This window comes from Phoxinus phoxinus (assembly GCF_949152265.1).
Source record: "Phoxinus phoxinus genome assembly, chromosome: 1".
Taxonomy (NCBI): domain Eukaryota; kingdom Metazoa; phylum Chordata; class Actinopteri; order Cypriniformes; family Leuciscidae; genus Phoxinus; species Phoxinus phoxinus.
In genome coordinates, this window is record NC_136876.1 from 35,671,416 (window position 1) to 35,691,969 (window position 20,554).

The following is a 20,554-nucleotide window of genomic DNA, read 5'->3' on the forward strand; positions in this document are numbered from 1 at the left end:
GATTGCACTAGGAATGGTCTACCTTTGATCAAAAGGTGTTCGTCGCTGCCTGGCATGTCACGTGACCAAAGACTGAAGTCGCAAGCCAAGGTCACATGACCTGGGTGTGCTGTTGTGTCGCGAAGTACGTAATGTTACACCTGCTGAGACGGAACAACAAGTTTTTTGGCGTGGAATCGGGAAAAGGCTTTAGGAAAATAGCCGTGTATATTCTTTGCTTCGGGATTTGTATCACAATCAATAAGATTCCCGTCGCGGCTGTTTTCACCGAGTTGAATGAGTTCCATCAGACCTGTCAATAGTTAAACGAGGAAGTGCGCGCTTGTCTCATCGGTGTCGTCGCGCAGGCCGTGTGTGTCTAGTGTCTACCTATGGCTACAAGTCGCATATTGATCTTTCTGTAAGCACTGATGAATGCAATGCATTTATTATTTTAGTCCCCCTACGATGGTCAGATAAATTTAAGTCACGTGTAACGTTAGGTTTATGATAAAGTGATTTGAGTTTGATCGCACTGAACTTCTCACAGGTGTTGACAGTATCAAGGTAAGTGTTTCAAATATCTGTAACTCGTCTTGCCTTGTGTTACAATAATAGGTTTGATTTAAATGATTGATAGACAGCTTTTCTAACTCGTTTGTCTTAGTTTTAAAAAATGCTACCCAACATATGCTGTAAATTATGAACTCTGACGATCCATTTAGGCTACTTCATGAAAAATCAACATGTAAACCATAGTTTCCGACAGAATACCATGGTAAATGCTGTCGGTAACCATGAAACCAATAACTTGATAGGCTATGAGGCCTTCTTTAAAAAAACGATGTTTATTTTTTTGGTGACGCTAGTCTGTACAAAGGTAACACCGTTTAATTTAGTTAGAAGATAGTAGGCCTAATCATGGTTTCCCTGGTAAATGTTTGTTAAATAAACCATATACCCGACATATACCTTTGTCATTGGAATAGAAATAGTACAATCTATAAATATAGATGGGTTATAATATTTAATTTAGAGAATAAGCATAGTTTAAATGGAGCCAGAAAAATGTATTACAAAAAAAAAATACTACGTTTATTCAGCAAGGATGTAGTAAATTAAAAGTCACCGTAAAAACATGTATAATGTTAACAAATATTTCTGTGAAGCCGGAAATAAAAACGTAGCACAGTTTCCACAAAAAAAATATTTTCTACAGTGATAAATTAGAAATGTTTCTTTAGCAGGAAATCACCATATTAGATTTGTTTCAGCGTTTACTGTGCATGAATAAATTTCATTTTAAAATATACTGGAGTATTTTACTGTATTTGTAATTCAAATAAATGCAGCCTTGTTGAGCAAGCAAAAGAGACTTCATTCAAAAACAGTAAAAAGATTATCGTACTGAGCTCAAACTTTTGAACGGTAGGTTATGAGGAAGTTGTAAATGAAAGTTAAAATAAATATGTATAACTAATGTAATATCAATTAGTTTTAATTAAATTATAAAAAAAAATGTTTTTCTTTTTTCCCCCCACAGATGAATGAGTCCAGAACTACTACAGCTAATTTTAGCTCCCTGTCAGTGGATTCAGATAAAAACATGGATAATTCAGTCCCTTTGTCATCATACTCAATCCTGTCAAATATAACTGGTATGTCTAACATGACCGTAATCAGGACAAGTAATGGAACTGAAAAAGTGGGGGACGACAAGCTCTTCCTCAACACCCCCACTGCTCAAGCCTTGTCCGGCATTTTTGTTTGGTCCGCACTCATCATCACCTGTCATCAGGTAGGCTAATTTACAAGAACTAAATGTCTCTAATGTGTTTGAAGTAGGGCTGGTCGATATTGAAGAAAAATGCGATATGCAATAACTCCTTAAATAATGCGATATTCGATATGCGATACTATAATGCTTAAAGTGTGTAAAATAAACTTAAATTATCTTTCAAATATATTTAAAATGATATAACCTACATGTGTTTCACATTCTTTTTATGACAAGAAAGTGAACATCAGCGTTTTACTGTAGCATAAGAAGTGTTATTTTAACATCAGTGTAAACCACAGAGTTTCAGGTTATCCTACATTAGGTTTATTTAATAAAAGATGCTGAATCATAAAATATAAAAATAAAACATTGCTTAGTTTTCACTGTATGAATTAAATATATCCTGATACTTAATAAAGCTAATACATTTTTTGTCTTTTGTCCATGACCCCATTTATTGCACGCTGTTGCGATATGCATATTTCGATATTTCAATAAATTCGATATATTGTGCAGCCCTAGTTTGAAGACAAGTAATTCATAGAAATCCTTTTACAGCCAACCACTCGCACATCTAGCACACTTTCCGAGGCCATGGAGCTGCTTATTTAGCAACAGAAAGGCATTGCTGCTGCTTTTAAACCAGTACAAGGTATAGCCAGTATGGGGCATGAGGTGAGGAGCAAATCTCAGCATTAAATGGAGTGGCCCAGGGAAAGCTGGAGACACTAATAGCAGTGGTTCATTCAGAGCACACGCAAATAAAAGCAAATAACCTAGGCGGGGAAAACAAAAGCTGTGTTCCACGCCATCTCCTCCCTCATACCTGACCTCAGGCTCATTATCATCTGCAGATCTTGATAATACTATGTCACTTTAGAAGGTTAATCTCTGTTACACAGTCATTAAAAACTACAGCAATAACTAACCCTCCACTCCCTGCTTCCACTGCTTATCGATCATCAGAGATCAATAAATGCCTACCTGTTTGTTCTGAACAGTCATCCATGTTTTCTTTGCTCTAATGTTCTGTTTAGAGCACTGTTAGCCGTCCTTGACCAATCACATTTAACTACGGAGCGGAGTGGTCCCTGTTCCCAGAGTTGATAAGAGTGCTGTGTAAACACAGAAATATGGCTATAGTGTACTCTGGTGATCTAATGCGAGGATACCGTAACCAGTAATACATGTGCCATCTGCAATGTACACTTTAGAAACAGGAACTTTTTTAATGGAAATGATTGTCTCTATGACAAAATGTTACTCAGGCGTGTGTGTGTGTGTGTGTGTGTTAGTGTTAGTGCCTGGCAGTATTTCAAGTGGTCGTTTGTTTTTTATAGCCATTGTAGTTTAGATATAAATCTGTTGGCTCTGTCTTATACACAACGAGTAAAACATTTGGATACACTCGAGTCAACTGAGTTGTTTGATCATGATTAAGAAATATATATTTTGTTTGAAATTAGTGTTAAATAAATTGAGCCAATGTACAGTCAGTACCATTCAAAAGTCTGGGGTTTGCAAGATATTGAATGTTTTGAAAGAATGCTCTCCAAGGCAGTTTTTTTTAAATCAAAAGTACAGTAATACAGTAATAACAGTAATATTGTGAAAGATTATTACAATTTAAAATAACTATTTTCTTTTTGAATATTTTCAATTCCTATGATGGCAAAGCTGAATTTTCAGCTGCCATTCTTATATGCTGATTTTGTTCTCGCTAAACATTTCTTCTTATTATTATTAAATTATCTGTTTAAAAAGCATCCAAGTTGGATACCATGAAGTTGGTTGAGAAAATGTGGGCTAAGGATGGCTATTTTTGTGTTGTTTGTTTGATTTTCATAATTTATTTCTAAAAGAGATTTTTTTTTCTCCAAAATGTGGAAAACAGTCCGATTAAAGTGAGTAGGTGCGTCCAAACATTTGACTGGTAGTATATGTTCACTAGTTTAAAGCAGAAACTACAGCGAGAGCAATATTTGTGTGCCCAGCCTTTGTTTATAGAGGAAGTTCTTTTGTGTTTGATGAAAGACCATCATTCACTAACCTTTACACCAGCTGTATCAGTAAAAGAGCGATAAGGGCCGTTTTTTTTAGATACCAGACTGCTCAATAAGTCTTCCTGCTGAGGCTTGGTCATTTCTTTGTAGATATAAACATGCTGAGCAGTTCTAATTTGCTTTGGTATTTCCATGTCCTTTATATTGTCCTGTTCATTACAGCTGAAAGCGCATCATACCTGAATATCCATTTCTGTCGCATATGAATGAGTTCACTATGCTGCCTATGGCAAGATGAAATCAGTTGGAGGTGGATGAGTTTTGTGTAAAAGTAATTGTCAGGTGAAGTGCCGGCACAGTTTGAATATACCCATCTTGTGTGTCGAATTACCAATTATATTTGCAGACATTGTTCGGTTTTGGGAAAGGTTGAAATCTAATTTCCTTGCTCTTGCTGGTATGTTTTGAATCCCTTTTCATTGCAGCCTATATGACCCATGAAGAAATTTAATATAGAATATGTTTCTCAAGCATCCGTTATGTAATTGAACTACTGGGATTGTACTGATGGAGAGCAGAGGTCAGGAAAGGTATTTCTTCAGCTCTGAATTGCAGCGCCCACAGTGTCCCCGACGGACTTTGATTTGATTGCCTCCAAAGCATCTTGTGTGCCATACGAAAGCCAACACTTCTGAGAAGCTGACGCTTTTGAAGCGGCCAAGCAACGTCGGGATGCTATATAGAGACTGAAAAGGAGTCCCTGTGTCATGGTTTTCCTCTTCAAGTCATAATTAAGTCCAAAAACTGTCTGGTTTTTGTCCCTCAGCCTAGCAGCTGAACGACTCCTCATCCGCGGCTTTGCAAACAGCAACATATGTAAATCCCGAGGAGATTAAAGAAGCCCTCAGGTTTGTTTTAGTATTTCACAGCCTTTCTTGGCTTCTGCAAAAGATTCTCCCGGCGGAGCTTTCCTTACGCTCTGCATACTAAAGGCAGAAATTGAGATTGCGTTCCTAAAACACACTGTTCTGAAATTTGCCTGCAAAACTTTACCATCAGTGCCGGGGATATCAAAGGTGTCTTTGAAAACCAGCTATTTAGAACATAAGCACCTTCTGGGCCAGCCCCTCTTAAGTGAATTGTTATATATGGCACTGACAAGGCGCCAACAGCACTCTTGGGTCTGCCTTTTCTCAGCTCTCTATTTTTTACAAGCTTTATGGTCTTAACGTTGGTGGTACACCTTGTGATTCAGCGGCTCTTGTTTTTGAGGGCCTCACAGCTCCACCAGCAGTTCCTCTCTGCTTCAGACAGGTTGTAATTAGCTTTGGCTCCAATTCTGCGTCAGCCAGCAGACAGTCAATGGCCAGAGCCATTACTGTGAGCGCGGCTCTCTCTCACTGTCAGCTCCGCATTATGGAGTCTGGGAGACTGTGAACTTATTTCCCCTGCAGGCTAGGTGAAATGGAGGACATCAGTTCAGAGAGCAACTCCCCTTGCTTTTCCGAGAGCCCACAAATGCATCAAGCCTCCACCCGTGGAATGAAGGACTCAAATAATCTGATTTCAAATGATTGAGTATCCAAGAGTTTAAAGAGCCCAGCGAATATTGAGCCCCCTTAGTAATATTGTGAAGTTCAAAAGGGACTTTAAGGACAAGCACAGGCATCTAAAGCTCCATAGTATTTTTTTCAAATGTAGATTATAAACTTTGAAACTATATAACTGATATATGCACACATGTGACTCTAGAGTAGTGGCCAAAAGTGATGTCCAGAGGGGATATTTGTGTTTTTGACCCGACACGTTCGATTAAACCATATATATATATTTATAACTTAAATTGTGAAAATAATATATTATATATACTCATTACATGCAAAGTGAGATATTTCAAGCCTTTATTTGTTTTAATTTAGATGATTATGGCTTACAGCTTATGAAAACCCCAAATTCAAAATTAAAATATTGTGAAAAGGTTTTAATAGCTGTAAGCCATAATCATCAAAATTCTAACAAATAAAATGAAATATCTGACTTTACATGTAATGAGTCTATATAATATCTTAGTTTCACCTTTTAAGTTGAATAACTGAAATAAATGAACTTTTGCACAATAGTGTGTGTGTGAGTGAGTGAGTGAGTGAGTGAGTGAGTGAGTGAGTGAGATATTTTCCTCATAATAAATATGAAGGAAAGACAAAACGCTAAACTTGGTTAAGGTATTTATCTGACAAAATTATTAAGCAAAAGAATGCAAGCTACAGGTTTTATTGTTATATGCTAAAAAAATGCATAGAAATACAAAAAGCTCACAGGAAAAGCTTGCATTGACTACAACACAATCAGTTTTCGCGTGTTCATGTCTTTGGAAGCCTATCCAAGAATTAGGCTATGTCCACACAATTTGGCCCGTTTAATGGCGTCATTACAAATTAAACAATAGACTCGGCACAACTACAAAATATGATTCCAGAATCATTAAATAACGTATGAATAATATTTAAATCAAAGTGAAGATGTTCATTTTCCAAGGTCGGACATCACGTTTGGCCACTACCCTACATCAGTTGGTTCTTTGCTGAGTTGCTGTGTAGCTTGGAAACTTTAAAAGAGCTTACATTTAAGCTAATAAACTGCATTGCTGTATTAAACTAAAAACTTAAGTGGTGCAACAGCTTTTTACTGGAGCAGTACCTTTAAAAGGACAACTTTGTACTTTTTATTTACCCCTAAATGGTTTATAGCAGGGCTATTTATAGTTAAACTAAAACTATAACCATACAAATATTTTTGTTACTTGAAATAAAATGTATATGTATAAAGCAACTTTAACTTGTTTTAAAAAAAGTTTAACTTGATGTACTAAAATAAAATTGTGAAGTAAAATCTTAAAATGAAAACAGAAAATATAAAGAAATAAACCATAATAGTATCTCAATTATGCTAAAATAACACTGGGTCATAGTAGCACCTTAAGATAATATGTAGTGTACCTAATACAAATAATAATAAACTTAATATGTTGTATGGTAACTGCAATATTTAAAACTGAAATATATATATATCATGGTTATACTACACATACAATAAACACAATCCAGTGCCTGGTTGCCACCTGTCATAAGATGACGACGGTTTGTAGCTGCTACACCATTAAAAAAATGTATTGTGTCAGTGGTGTTTAACGTTTTTCATTTTGAAATGTGTAGTTAATATCCGGTCAGAATTATTGTGGTAAACATTGCTTTGCTTTGTTTGATTAGTTCTGTTCACCGTCCATAAACTGTTATAGACTTTTACAGTTATCAGTTTACTGTTATTTAACAACACTGGTATTACCGCAGAAAAGCTCCTGTTTGTCCAGCTCACTTTCCCTGTACTGTACGTGTTACCCATAGCAGTGTCTGATGAAACGACACCTAACTTGTTTTCTTGCCACTTTTTCATCTGCTCTGCAGCGTGTTGCTCCAGTGCACATTTGAATAATTTGCATTTGACTGTTTTTGCAATTGAAGTCAGACTTGCTATTTATTTTTGTAGTCACTTTTTGTCTTTCTTAACACACTTTTTGTCTTTTATAGATATACTTGCACCTGAGGTCGTACACAGTGCCAAATGAGCAGCGCTACATCATCCGCATCCTCTTCATTGTCCCCATCTATTCTTTCGACTCCTGGCTCAGCCTGCTGTTCATCAGTAATGTCCAGTATTATGTGTATTTCGACTCAGTTCGTGACTGCTATGAAGGTACGGTAAATCTGAGCTGCTCTCTGCCCTTACATCCTCTTCTGCCTCACGGGCGTAATATTATTCTGCACAAATAGAGCGCTGGTGGAATGACGTGTACTGTTGTTTTTAAGTCTGGCCTGCAGTGAGGGAGGAGAGCCTGCTTTACAGACATAGGGTTGCAGGTTTCATAGAGGGGAAATAGATACATGTTCATTGTAACTGAACAAACCTGTTGGTCATGGCACAGTCAGAAAGGAGGCAGGCCAAATGTCTCTGTTATCGTCTTTTCAGGCCTATCCCACTCCTGCTAGACAATGACTATTTATAACAGTTTTTTTTGTTTTCCTGTTTAAGTTACATGGGAAAATTCCAGTGTGGGGATTTATTTCACTTAAAACATTTTATTCCATATACTTATGAAGTTCAAAGTATTTGTTGTATTCTTTATTGGGGTAGGTAAGATTTTTAGTTGTTTTTTAAAGGAGTGCATTTTGCTGGTCAAGGCTGTATTTATTTGATCAAGAATAAACTATTAGTTTCACACGATCTTCAGAAATCATTATAATATGCTGATTTCGTGATACATTTCTCATCAGTGTTGTGAACAGGTGCTTAATAGTTTTGTGGAAGCCATGATACATTTGTCTTCCCTTTTTTGTTGAGTTTAAAAGAACAGCATTTATTTGGAATAGAAATCTTCTCGTAAAAATGTAAATGTCTTTACTGTCACTTTGTTTAATGTATCCTTTCTGAATAAAGTATACAATTATTTTAATATGATATTGGTACTATAATATTAATCTAATTGTAATTTAAAAGATGTTAAGTCTTAGTCATAGACCATCAGTAAAATCTAGTTGTACACACTAAGAGACAATGAGATCTGACCATCTAATCTGTCTTTAAATAGACCTCTTAGGTTAAGATGGATTTCCTGGCCACAAACAACTCCACAATCTTGATATGTGATGAGATGTTCTGTCATGTCAAACATGTTATTTATGCTTATCATTTAAAGCTCTTACTGCAAATTGTTTAAGTTAGGCTCTCATGTATGATTATTTTTTTATTTTTTTTATTTTTTTATTCAAGCATTTGTGATATACAACTTCCTGAGTCTGTCTTTTGAGTACCTCGGGGGAGAAAGTGCCATCATGTCGGAAATAAGAGGAAAACCCATTCAGTGAGTGTCTATATCTATCTATACATATAAAATTGCTAGATTAATAACCATATTGAGCAGGATTTTAAGGCATGGTAGGTGTGCTCCCTTTGTAAAGGCTTAAAGTGATAGTTCACCCAAAAATGAAAATTCATCATCTACTCACCCTCAAGTAATCGCGTTCATCTTCGAGAAACAAATTAATGTATTTTTTAATAAAATCTGAGAGATTTCTGTCCCTCCATTGACAGCTACGCAACTACCACTTTGACGCTTCAGAAAGTTCATAAAGAGATCGTAAAAATAATTTGTATGAATTGAGTGGTGTTCAAATTTTCTGAAGAGACTCGATCGCTTTATATGATGAACAGATTAAATGTAGGCTTTTATCACAATTAAACATTGATCAGTGAACATGAACAGAAGCTCAACCGTACTTGGCTGAGGCAGGAGAACAAACCTCATTGGTTCTTGCTGAAGCTCAAACGTGCTGTGTAACACGAGAATGAACCTCATTGGAACCTCACCTCACTGCGCCTCGCGTTTTTGAAGTTGAAAAAAAATCAACTCCGTGCCTGTTGTCAACGTGTTTTTTTCCACTGTCCAATCGAATGAATAGAGAGGCGGGCCTTCCGTTGTGGTCGTGACGGAAGTTTACAGTTGCTTCAACGTCCACAGACTATGATGGAGGAGAAACTTGTGGTGGCTGTTTCGGGTTACCCGGAGCTCTACGAGTTTACAATATGACAATTTACTTGACAACAAACCAAAGGTTTTTTTTTTGTGAGCGTGCTCTCTATTAGACTGACAGCTGACTCGGTGGTTGCTTAGCAACATAAAAACCGCAGCGAACTGCTATTTCAGGTGTGATCGGTATTTTTTTAGCAGTGCTGTGCGCCTCACGTTTTCGAACCTGAAAAACGTGTTACGGGTGATCTGGGCCTAACAAGAGAATTAACCCTTTCGCACGTACGATCACACCCGTATGATCAGTCTTGGCTGGTCCCTGGAGCGTACGATCACACCGGTGTGATTAGAACGGTCAGCGCATCACGTGATCAACTGCTAAATTCAAATGTGCTTTCGCGCGTTGGCTGGCGCTGAGCCAGAGATGGACGTGCTCGCGCTTGTCATATATCACAACTATTCAGTGTTTTCAACCACATAATGTTTATTTTAGGTTTCAGGCATTTAAAATCACATAAGTACAAGCAAACCAATGAATTTGAGTTTGTAAAATACACACAGATGTCTATGGACGTGCCAATAATAATCCTTTCCATCATAATAAGACGACATGTTTTATTCATATCAGATACACAATGTGTAAGTAGCTTTACATTTTACCCTATTCTTCTCCCAGTTAACCTGCCACTTACTTTCATGTATTTCATGAGAAGTGGAGGAATTGACGTGTTGTAAATCCAGCACAAACTAACATGGCGCCGCCCATCGCGCATACAGCTCAACTAACGCGATCGTTATAAAAGTGTTTAAACAACCAAACACATCCACATGCACATATTTGACAATCGGAATATCTGTGTTTCATGCTATATCTAACATATTTTTTAATATTTTGAATCAAAAAGAGAAAATTGCATAAAAGCAGATCATCATTCATTCAGCGCTGTGTTGTGTTTGCGCTGTGTCACGTGACAAGCAATGACGCGTCACCATGGACACGATAAAGTGACAGGTTCTAAATAACGGTCGCCTTGAAAAACTCACGCTGGGGGGTCAGTTAGAATATTTTAAACTTACGTGTGAAAGGGTTAACCTCATTGGTTCTTGCAGAAGCTCAAACGTGCTTCGTAACATGAGATTGAACCTCATTGGTTCTCGCAGAAGCTCAAACGTGCTGCGTAACACGAGAATGAACCTCATTGGTTCTCGCAGAAGCTCAAACGTGCTGCGTAACACGAGAATGAACCTCATTGGTTCTCGCAGAAGCTCAAACGTGCTGCGTAACACGAGAATGAACCTCATTGGTTCTCGCAGAAGCTCAAACGTGCTGCGTAACACGAGAATGAACCTCATTGGTTCTCGCAGAAGCTCAAATGTGCTGCGTAACACGAGAATGAACCTCATTGGTTCTCATTAGTCAAGCAAGCATTGATGAGCTTCTGTTTACCTCAACTGATGTGTGCGTTGATGAGTATTTATGTGAGAATAAAAGCCTAAATTTATCCGTTCATCATTTAAAGCAGGGGTCACCAAACTCGGTCCTGGAGGGCCGCTGTCCTGCAGAGTTTAGCTCCAACCAGGTCTAAACTTTGCAGGACAGCGGCCCTCCAGGACCGAGTTTGGTGACTCCTGATATAAAGCGATCAAGACTCTTCAGAAAATTTGTACTAAACCGCTCAATTCATATGGATTATTTTTACGACCTCTTTATTAACTTTTTAAAGGTCAAAGTGGTAGTTGTGTAGCTGTCAATGGAGGGACTGAAAGCTGTTATAAAAAATATCTTAATTTGTCTTCCGAAAATGACCAAATGTCTTACAGGTTTGGAACGACATGAGGGTGAGTAAATGATGACAGAATTTAAATTTTTTGGGTGAACTATCCCTTTAATTATGCTGCCTTCTCCTAAAATACCTAATTTTGGCCAAATTTAAGGGTCGGGAAAATTCTTGTCCCACAATGCATTGTAAAGTGCTTGGAGAAAACAAAAATCAAACATGGTGGACAATGTGGGCAGAATTTGATTAGAATGCACTGGATATAATTAAACGCCTCATGAAGCTCCTCTGGGAGTATTGTGACCGCCATCTTCATTTTAAATTTGGTTGTCATCGCCCACATGGCCACCATGACTCAGTGTATCAGTCAAAACATGCGTTAACCTCTACTGTAGGTTAAAGCTCTGACAGCATTTTCTATTTTTTGTGCAACATTATTTCGCCTGCCTGTGTCTTAAGAGATCAACTAATCAAACTACTTTTAAGAATAGCATTACCTTTTACATTACCTCTTCATTTGCCTTTAACAGGTCCAGTTGCCTATACGGGACATGCTGTTTAGGAGGAATTAGTTACTCCATTGGCTTCCTGAGATTCTGCAAGCAGGTTTGTTCCTGTTTTTCTATAAAATCCATCTTTTCCTTACACATTTTTCATAGCATTTTTTTGTACTTTTTAATAATTCTGAAATATTTAGCTTATTTTTAATCATTCTGAAATGTTTAGCTTATTTCCAGGTTTTACATCTCAGATTTTCAATGTGGTCTCATACTTTTGGACCCCACTTATGTCTCATATCCCAGTTGTATAAAGACAAACGGCGATGTGTAAATAGCGTATATGTTAATAAGAGGGTCAGAATTTCTGTGACTTTTGTCTCCACAACCTTTTTCTACCTAAGTTGTCCTGAAGTAGCAGTTGTTGTCTTTGTAACATTGTCTTTGCTGAGCAGCTCCAGGTGTTAATGTAGGGTTGCAAACGGTAGGAAGCAGGTGCAAGTAGCTTGATAATAAGCACACAAAAAAAGCTGTTGCTGCCAGACTGATGCTGTCTCCGCGGCAGCTGAGGTACTCGCTCGTACTTTGAGAATAATACTGATGGGAATTGGACTTGAGAGCCCCGTTCTAAAAAGAATGTGAATAACTTTTTTTTAATAGGTAGTGAAATTTTAAAACGCATAAATCTGTCTAACCGGACGCCTACATGTGGGACTTTCAAAGCATCACCTCGCGATATACCAGACTGTAGAGGAGACAGAGCATGCTTTGATTATTTTGAGACGGCTTTTCACACAGACAGCTTCGATTTAAAACTTGAATTCCACGTTGATGTTTCAAGCAGTCGATTCTGACTTGCGTGTAGTGAGATTTGGGGGAAATTCTCCTTTGCGTCATTCTCAATGAATGGATTTGTCAGTCATGTCAAACTTTGTGTTGCTTATGTAAGAAATAAGCACTGCCTGTCAAAAATAAGCATGTAACATTACCATGCCTTTGAAAAGAATGAGGACTGGAAGTTCTCTATCGCTCAAACTATATTAAAGGGCCATGTTGACTAAATAGAACAGGCGTAAAAACCAAACCATCACCATTACTCATTGGCTTCTGTTACTAATGTCATAATCTAGGCCACACTTCAGTTCTGTGTCATCAAACCCATCATGGCTGTCATCACCATCCTTCTGCAGGCTTTTGGCAAATACCACGATGGAGATTTTAAGTGAGCCACCCTGTCATTCATTTGTATCAGCATCTCTTAATAACACATCTTCCTTTTTAAATGAGCTGTGGTTCACTCCTTGTGTTGTTTCTCTCCATATAGTGTAACAGGAGGTTACCTTTACATCACCATCATCTACAACATCTCTGTCAGTTTGGCTCTCTATGCTCTCTTCCTCTTCTACTTCGCCACCAGTGACCTTCTAAGACCTTTTGAGCCTGTGCTCAAATTCCTCACCATCAAATCCGTCATCTTCCTCTCATTCTGGCAAGGTGGGTTACTCTGCATTCTTATGTTATATGTTCAGTATTCATCTCAATTATGTTCATCTCAAGCTGTTCATTGACACTTTTGGTAGCCAAGTACAATGCTACTACGAACAACAATGTTGTCACTAATAGTCAAAATGTGATCATTTCATGTGATCTCAACATAGAAACAAACATGTTTGTCAATGAACTAATCTTTTTTTTCCGCATAAAACGTGTAATGTGGCAGAAGTTACTTGCTCTACCTTTAATAAATACGAATATTTCTACTTGCTCGATGCCAACTGTTCTCAACCAGGGGGCCTCAGCAAACTTCTAAGGGGGCCTCAAGATGACTTTAATTTAAGTCAAGATTAAATGAGCATTAAAATAAGCTTAAACAACTAAATTATTTGTTATTTTATTTAAAAGTTATTTTAACTCACTCTCTCAACAACTTTTTTCTTTTTCTTTTTTTGGAATTATTAAATTGTGAATTCTAGTCCTGGAAAAAGTATTATTAATTTATATCTTATAAATAAAGCATGTTTATACATTTTATGAATTTGTTTTTCTATTGATGCCAAACTCTAAACTATTTTACCGGGTAAATTGTGAGTAAAAAAAAAAATACTTTTAAAAACACTTATCCTTTTATCCTTGTCTAGTAAATGATGAACAACTAGAAAAGTCATGGGGCCTTCGCATATAGTTGTGGACAGTAGCTATGATTCCATCCATCTATTTATGGATTTATGCATAAAAAATCGATGGATGGAAATGCCAAGATGCGGATAAATTATAAAAATGTGCATAAAAAATGTATGCACCCAATTGAGGCAGATAATTAGTTTTATCCAATAATATGACATGAGCATAAATTATGATGGAAATACATTTACCGAATAAATCCCTCAATGTGCAACGTGCATGACTGCCTCAACAGTGGAAGTGATTGGATGACTGGACTAACCAGCAGACCAATTTCATTGCAAAGCTTCTCGAATGCTGGTTTGATCATTCTGAAATGCCTTAGCCAAAGTCTGTCATCAGAATGATTTGGTTTATTTCCCTCATAGAAGCGTCTCACGTGATTGTGCTCCCAAACACCAGCATCCGAATGTAAGATAACATGACAGTGTTGTATGATGTAGGAAAAATGACCCCCAGTGGCTTCCCCGATTACAGCAAATTCCAATTTTGCGGCAATTTTGTTCTCTTGACCACGTGGGATGAAACATTGCAAAAAAAAGTTTTTGCGATATTCCAATTTTGTGCAGAAATTAAATATGCAACTTTGGAAGGAAACGTAGTTAGTGGGGGCCATTGGAGTCAAAAAGGTTGAGAACCACTGGCCTATGCAAAACATTTTCTTTGGTTGTCTTTTTCTCAGGTATGGTATTGGCCATTCTGGAGCGTTGCGGTGTGATCCCAGAAGCTCTGGTCATTGATGGTCATGAGGTCGGTGCTGGTACAGTGGCAGCTGGTTGGCAGAACTTCATCATCTGCATCGAAATGTTCTTCGGCGCCATCGCCCTCCGCTACGCCTTCACCTCCAGTGTGTACCGCGAGAAGAAGAGTGAAACACCAGGTTAGAAGCTTGAAAATCTGACACTTTGGAATAACAAAGCAGAACTTTTTAACTTGTTTTTTAAAGGAAAGTTTAGATGATCTTTAGAAACATGTCTCAGCAAGCCTATGAGGCAACTTGAAGTTTTCTTCCTCAGGAGGGTTATGACTCACAGTTCAGAAGACTGTTGGAAATCTCCACTCATACCAGCGAGACACAATCATCAAAAAAACCTCCTGTGTACTGAGAAACTCAGACCTGTGGCATGTCGAATGATGCCATTTTAACGAAATCTTCAGCGGGTGTTTTTCTTGCTGTAAAACTTTGTTGTGAATTTAACTTGCAGCATAATGAGGTCGGATGACAAGGAATCGTTTAGCCAAAAATTACAATTCTGTTATTCACAGTCAAGTTCGCAGTAGGGATGTCACGATATCAGATTTCGGCTACATGATTATCATGGCAAAAAGAATTCACGGTAACGATATTATCGCAAGAGCCAAAACTCCCATCAGGTGAGGTGGCACATTGGAGGAAAAAGGCTCAGTCGGGGGGGGGCAGTTCTCCTCTGGCCATCGAACGAACAGTGTATGATTATGATTCAGGCAGCGTTACAGGTCAGAAGTCAGATTAAATAACAAAATTCGGAGTATTTATCCATTTCCATCTGGTTGAAGATCGGAGTCATCACGCCGGTAAACACCTACTCATGTGATTTCAGACGCAGTCCCTGTCTTTTTTTCGAAATACAAAAAACTCCCATATTGGAGAACTTAATATTTCAAGTGTGGGTAGAGTGGCTCGATTTCATCTGTCATCTCTTCTGACATTATTTTGTGCATCAGTAGAAGCAACACTGTCATTTTTTTTTTTCAATGGCAATCAGCATTAAGGTGCAATACTCCTTTCTACTATATTGGAGTGTCAATCAGATGACTCTGGATTATTTCCTATTACCTGACATCAGGCTATATACAGTATATGCACTGTGCAGAAAACAGTATGCTAGTAGTATATCATTCTGATCATATCCTTCAAGCTACAAAAGCCTCTCCACGCTTAACGGATTAGTCATATTCTGTCGCTTGTGCTTTTCAAGGTGGTGAAGAATAGTTCGGTTTCAATTTCCACCAATTTAAGCTGTAATGTCAGTTCAGCTGCTGAATGTTAAAAGCTGCATTAGATTTGTGTTCTGACTTCAAGAGGCCTGCATGAAATATAACTCGACTGTCAGTCAGATATGCATGTTTCAAGTCATTTGTCAGTTTGAATGTTAATATTCTAAGCGCAAGGTCTTCTTTTGGTGTATTGCAGAATTCTACTTAACCGTTGTAGGAGAAAACCTACAAATGTGTTCAGAACTCCCTTGGGTTTCTTTAACCATAGTTTAACACTGAGCTCAAAGGGTGAAGTCACTGCTGGTTTCATAACCTTTCACTGTTAATAAAAAGGTCACGACTGTCATGAAGCCTGTTAGGTAGAGCAACCTTCCAGGATGGCCTTTTCTCCCTAGCGGACCACCTGTGAAGAAGCTTAGGACAGTTTGCTGATCCAGAGTTTTCCCCCTCCATGGGGCCAGGTCCCAAAACATCCATCCGTTCACTGTACAGGTTTCAGGCTGGCCGCTGGAGAGCAACAAGCACAGTTTAAGTGTTTCTTATACAGGAGGTCAGAAACTTTCACCCCTCTAGTGGCAGCCTGCCATCACCTTTGTACAAGCCTCTCATCCATCATCCACAAGGCAAGACGCAGTTAGCTGGAACTCATCATATTGCAGTGTATCGGGCTGTACTCTGAAACCTCATTTAATACATCCACAGCTGAGATAAATCTGGGAATTGTGGGATTGTGAATTTCTTTCCTGGCTTCTCCAGCCTATCGTGGATAAATGAAGCAGAAGAGTGATTTGGCAAACACATCAGTGGAGGGGAGCAGTGCATTGCTAGTGGTCTCATCCCGGTTTCTATTTTGCGAACAGCTGGGTTGGACCTAGGCGGTGCCTGTGGCGATGTGCTCACGAGAGTGAGGATAATAGCAAGATGGCATTGTGTTGAAATGTCACTGGCTGTAAACGGATTGTGTAATCCAGACAAACAAAATACCTCAAAAATGTGAAATATGACCGGTATGCGTTAACTTTGGAATGTTTTTTTTTTTACTGTTCTACTGTCTTTCTGTTGAAAGCGGGTGGGATGGATTAGTGGATTTTAGTTAGATTATTATTCTTTTTTTAGTCCCGCTCCCACAAGATTGTCCGGCTCCTGCAAAAAAAAATAAAAAATTATAAAAAATATATATTTATTTTTTGTCCTGCACCCACCCACAACTTTCATGGTTTGTCCGGCTCCCTCCCGCAAAAGGCTACAGGTAGAGGTCTATGCAAAAATTCATTCCCTCTCTATTTTTTCCAGTTCCCCCCCATGGACAACACTTCAGACCTCCGCTTGTTGCATTTGTGTTATTATCAGACAAAAGGATGCCTTCCTTCGCTGTTGCCTACAGTTGAAAAACATTCTGTACCTTAAAAGCAAAATACATTCAAGTAGATATTTATGCTTCACGGGAGTCCCACAAGTAATTTCTTTCCCCTGCTTTCTGTGTGCACATAAATATCTTCCCTCCTACACTGAGCAATTCAACTTGTCCCAGGCCTCAATCGGATAATTGTCCCGGTCCTGTGGATAATGTGTTAGTCCTATGGGTGTGAAGACCTCTAGATTACAAAAAGGCCTATATGTTACCTCAATATAATAGTTGTGATGTAATGTGTTTTAATGATGAGACTGTGTGCGAAACTGCCTTTTTATTTCCTTTTGTAGAGTGTTTTGGTTACATCTTCTTAGAGTTTCATGTCCTAAGTTTTAAAAGAACGAATAAATGAGCAAATCTGAAAGTTGAGTCTTGGATGTCATTAAAAATATGTTGTGATATTTTACACTCTTATCTTTTGTCTTGTAGAAAATGTAGCACCTATGCACAGCATATCCAGTGGCCTGAAGGAGACCATGAACCCTGGAGACATGGTTCAGGACGCAATCCACAACTTCTCCCCGGCCTACCAACAGTACACCCAGCAGTCCACTCAGGAAGTGGTGCAACCCAACATGAATGGCAAACCAGGGATCACGACCTCCAAGAGTGTTAAGAAATCTGACAAAGTGATGCTGATCGACACGGATGATGAGTTCTAGTGCCCCATCTGTCCTGATCTTTCTTTTTATTTAATCCGGAACTAATTTGACTCTTTCTAACTTTAATGAGGAGACTAATCATGTAAATCAGCCCATGATTTAACAAAAAAAAAAAAAGTGCTCATAAAAGGGATCTGGACTGTTTCCTGACAAGAAATGAAGGTAGACCGGGTCATATAGGGGTTGTTTTGTTTTCCTTATTGTTGTCCCAAGCTCATCCTGTAGTGGCGGAAGATCCTGCCCTCTAGAGAAGATTCCCTTCTCTCCTCTGAACCTTTCTAAAGGCATGGCTGATCAGCATGAGGCACGTGGAGCCGTTCAGATGGAATGAATCAGGAACTGACACTTTAGGGAGCCATTCTTGCATCTGGTCGATTGAAGTATTTGCTCAGCGGCTCTCTGCTGGGTCTCAGGACGAATTGAACCGGCTCTCAAAGATGCCCGTGCTTTGGAGATCGCGCTTCAAACTGTTGTCTGCGGATCTTTGAAACCTTTGTATCAGTCATGCCACACGGACAGAGCACTGTTCCTGCTTTGATTTGGAGGTTCATTAATTTTCACACCAGGCCTTCAAAAACAGTGAGATCTGATGCAAAAAGGCGAGTCTCAGCCATCATCACGTAATTTAATTGCAAATAATGTGTATTCAGCCATTGTTTGGTTGGTTAAAGCTTTAACCTGTGACATCTTAAGTTTAAAGTGGCACAAGTGTTACCGTTAATTTGTTGATGTTTAGTTATCCACTGTTTAACCTTGGTTTGCCTAAATCGTTTTTTTTTAACAGTCCAAGGTGAAATGTATTTAGTTAAGTTTCATGCAAAGCTATTAAAGCTACAATATGTAAGATTTTTGTAATAAAATATCCAAAAATCACTTGCACAGTGTGATATATTTCCTGCAGCTCTGCACTTACAATATCCCAAAAGTTCCCAAAGATTTTTAATTTAAGAGAAATAATGGCTTGTCCCTGGTCATTGTCGCCTGTTAATGATGTAATATCCGCGTTATCCCTGGTTTCCGCTCGTAGTGCCGTAGTAATCATGGCGACAGACGTGGACAACTGAGTTATGCCAAGCGACACGCTCACAATGTTGTTGTTTCGTACAAACATTATGGATTTATGGAAACAAGCAGACTTTGGGATAAGATAACTAAAATGAGGATCAATATCAGCGTGGCGTTTTCGAGATGCCGAGAGCTCCACGTCCATGACAAACTTTGACTTGACAGAAACGCTGCTCTTGTATGTACTTTATTAGACAGGTGAGCAAATGAACATAAAACTAATCAATGTTATATAGCTCAACATGATGAATGATTAGCTAATGTTGATTTAGCTTAATGCTAGTCTCATATAGCCAACAAACGAACACCTACAATAACATTATAACTTTCAACAAATGCAGTTTATTATGGTAGTGTAGACCAAGTTAAACAGCGCTGCGTTACCTCACAAGTTTCACTAGTCTAATAAATGACCTGTGAGTATTAATTCAGCATTTGCGGATACGTTAGTTGAGTTCGGTAGAGTGTGTGGCATTGATATCTGTCTCTCATTAGCAATTGTGCCCTGCTTTATACCACAGTCATGTTAAAAAGTTCCATAATTCCGCTAATTGCATCATCAACCTACGCCTTTGTTATTGTAAGAGGTTAGCGACCCCTACCAGTGAAAAAAATTACATATTGTAGCTTTAATGTATATTAACTACTTGTTGCCACAAAGATGTCCCTTGATGTATTTGCTACCCTACCGGTAACACTTTACAATAAGGTTCATTTGTTAATGTATTAACTAACATGAACTAACCATGAGCAATACATTTGTTACTGTATTTATTAATCTTTGTTAACGTTAGTTAATAGAAATACAGCTGTTCCTTGTTTGTTCATGTTAGTTCACAGTGCATGAACTAATGTACACAAGATTTTAATAAAGTATTAGTAAATGTTGAAATTAACATTAACAAAGATTAATAAATGCGGTATATACGTGCAATTCATTATTAGTTCATGTTAATTAACAAACCTTATTGTAAAGTGTTACCAATCTACCTTTTGTTAACCTGGTAGTTCAATTGATTGTGTTTTGAAAATAATATCATCAAGCTTATGGACTTTAAAATGAAACCATGTTATGTGATTCAGAGTTGTTCTATTCACTTTGTAGACTAAATAAATTGACCTGTTTTGTTTATATACAAGTCCTTTTGTTAAACAATGGTTAGGAATGCAGCATTATGAGAGTATGACTTGTGCCGGTTGTTGCCTTTTAACTGTGGATGAAGAAAGTGATGTGTATATATGTTGTATGATATCTAGACCTAGTCATCTCTGATATTTTAGCTTCCTGTACAGTTGGTTGTTGACAAAATCTGTTCTCTTAGGAAATAAATAAAAGGGAGTGAGATTTGTTTTTATGAGTTTCTTTTTTGATGTAACACCAAACAAGACTTCAGATTCAAACAAGGTTACATGAGAAAAGCTTTATTTAAAAGTACAAAACAAACACTGCAGACTTTGTACAAGAATAATTTACCACCTCAAAGTTAGCCAGAATGGGGAAAAAACAAACAGAATGATTTCATTTGTACAAGAGGGTAGTTAATTGAAAAGAAAACAAATGAATGTAAATAAAATAATTTAGATGAGAATAAAAAACAAATAAAATAAATATCAGAGATCAATGTGATGAATCATGAATA

At 37.9% G+C, this 20,554-nt stretch overlaps 1 protein-coding gene across 1 annotated transcript; it reads left to right on the forward strand.

Annotated features, from left to right (window-relative positions):
- Positions 1-4: 4 nt before the first annotated feature.
- On the forward strand, positions 5-20,267 carry tmem184a (transmembrane protein 184a). The gene is made up of 9 exons (XM_079630857.1): positions 5-546; positions 1,523-1,777; positions 7,347-7,512; positions 8,587-8,677; positions 11,652-11,727; positions 12,749-12,840; positions 12,943-13,112; positions 14,482-14,679; positions 17,617-20,267. Exons 2-9 carry the CDS (start codon positions 1,523-1,525, stop codon positions 17,847-17,849), a joined length of 1,281 nt encoding a protein of 426 aa, XP_079486983.1. The 5' UTR covers positions 5-546; the 3' UTR covers positions 17,850-20,267.
- The last annotated feature ends 287 nt before the right edge of the window (positions 20,268-20,554 follow it).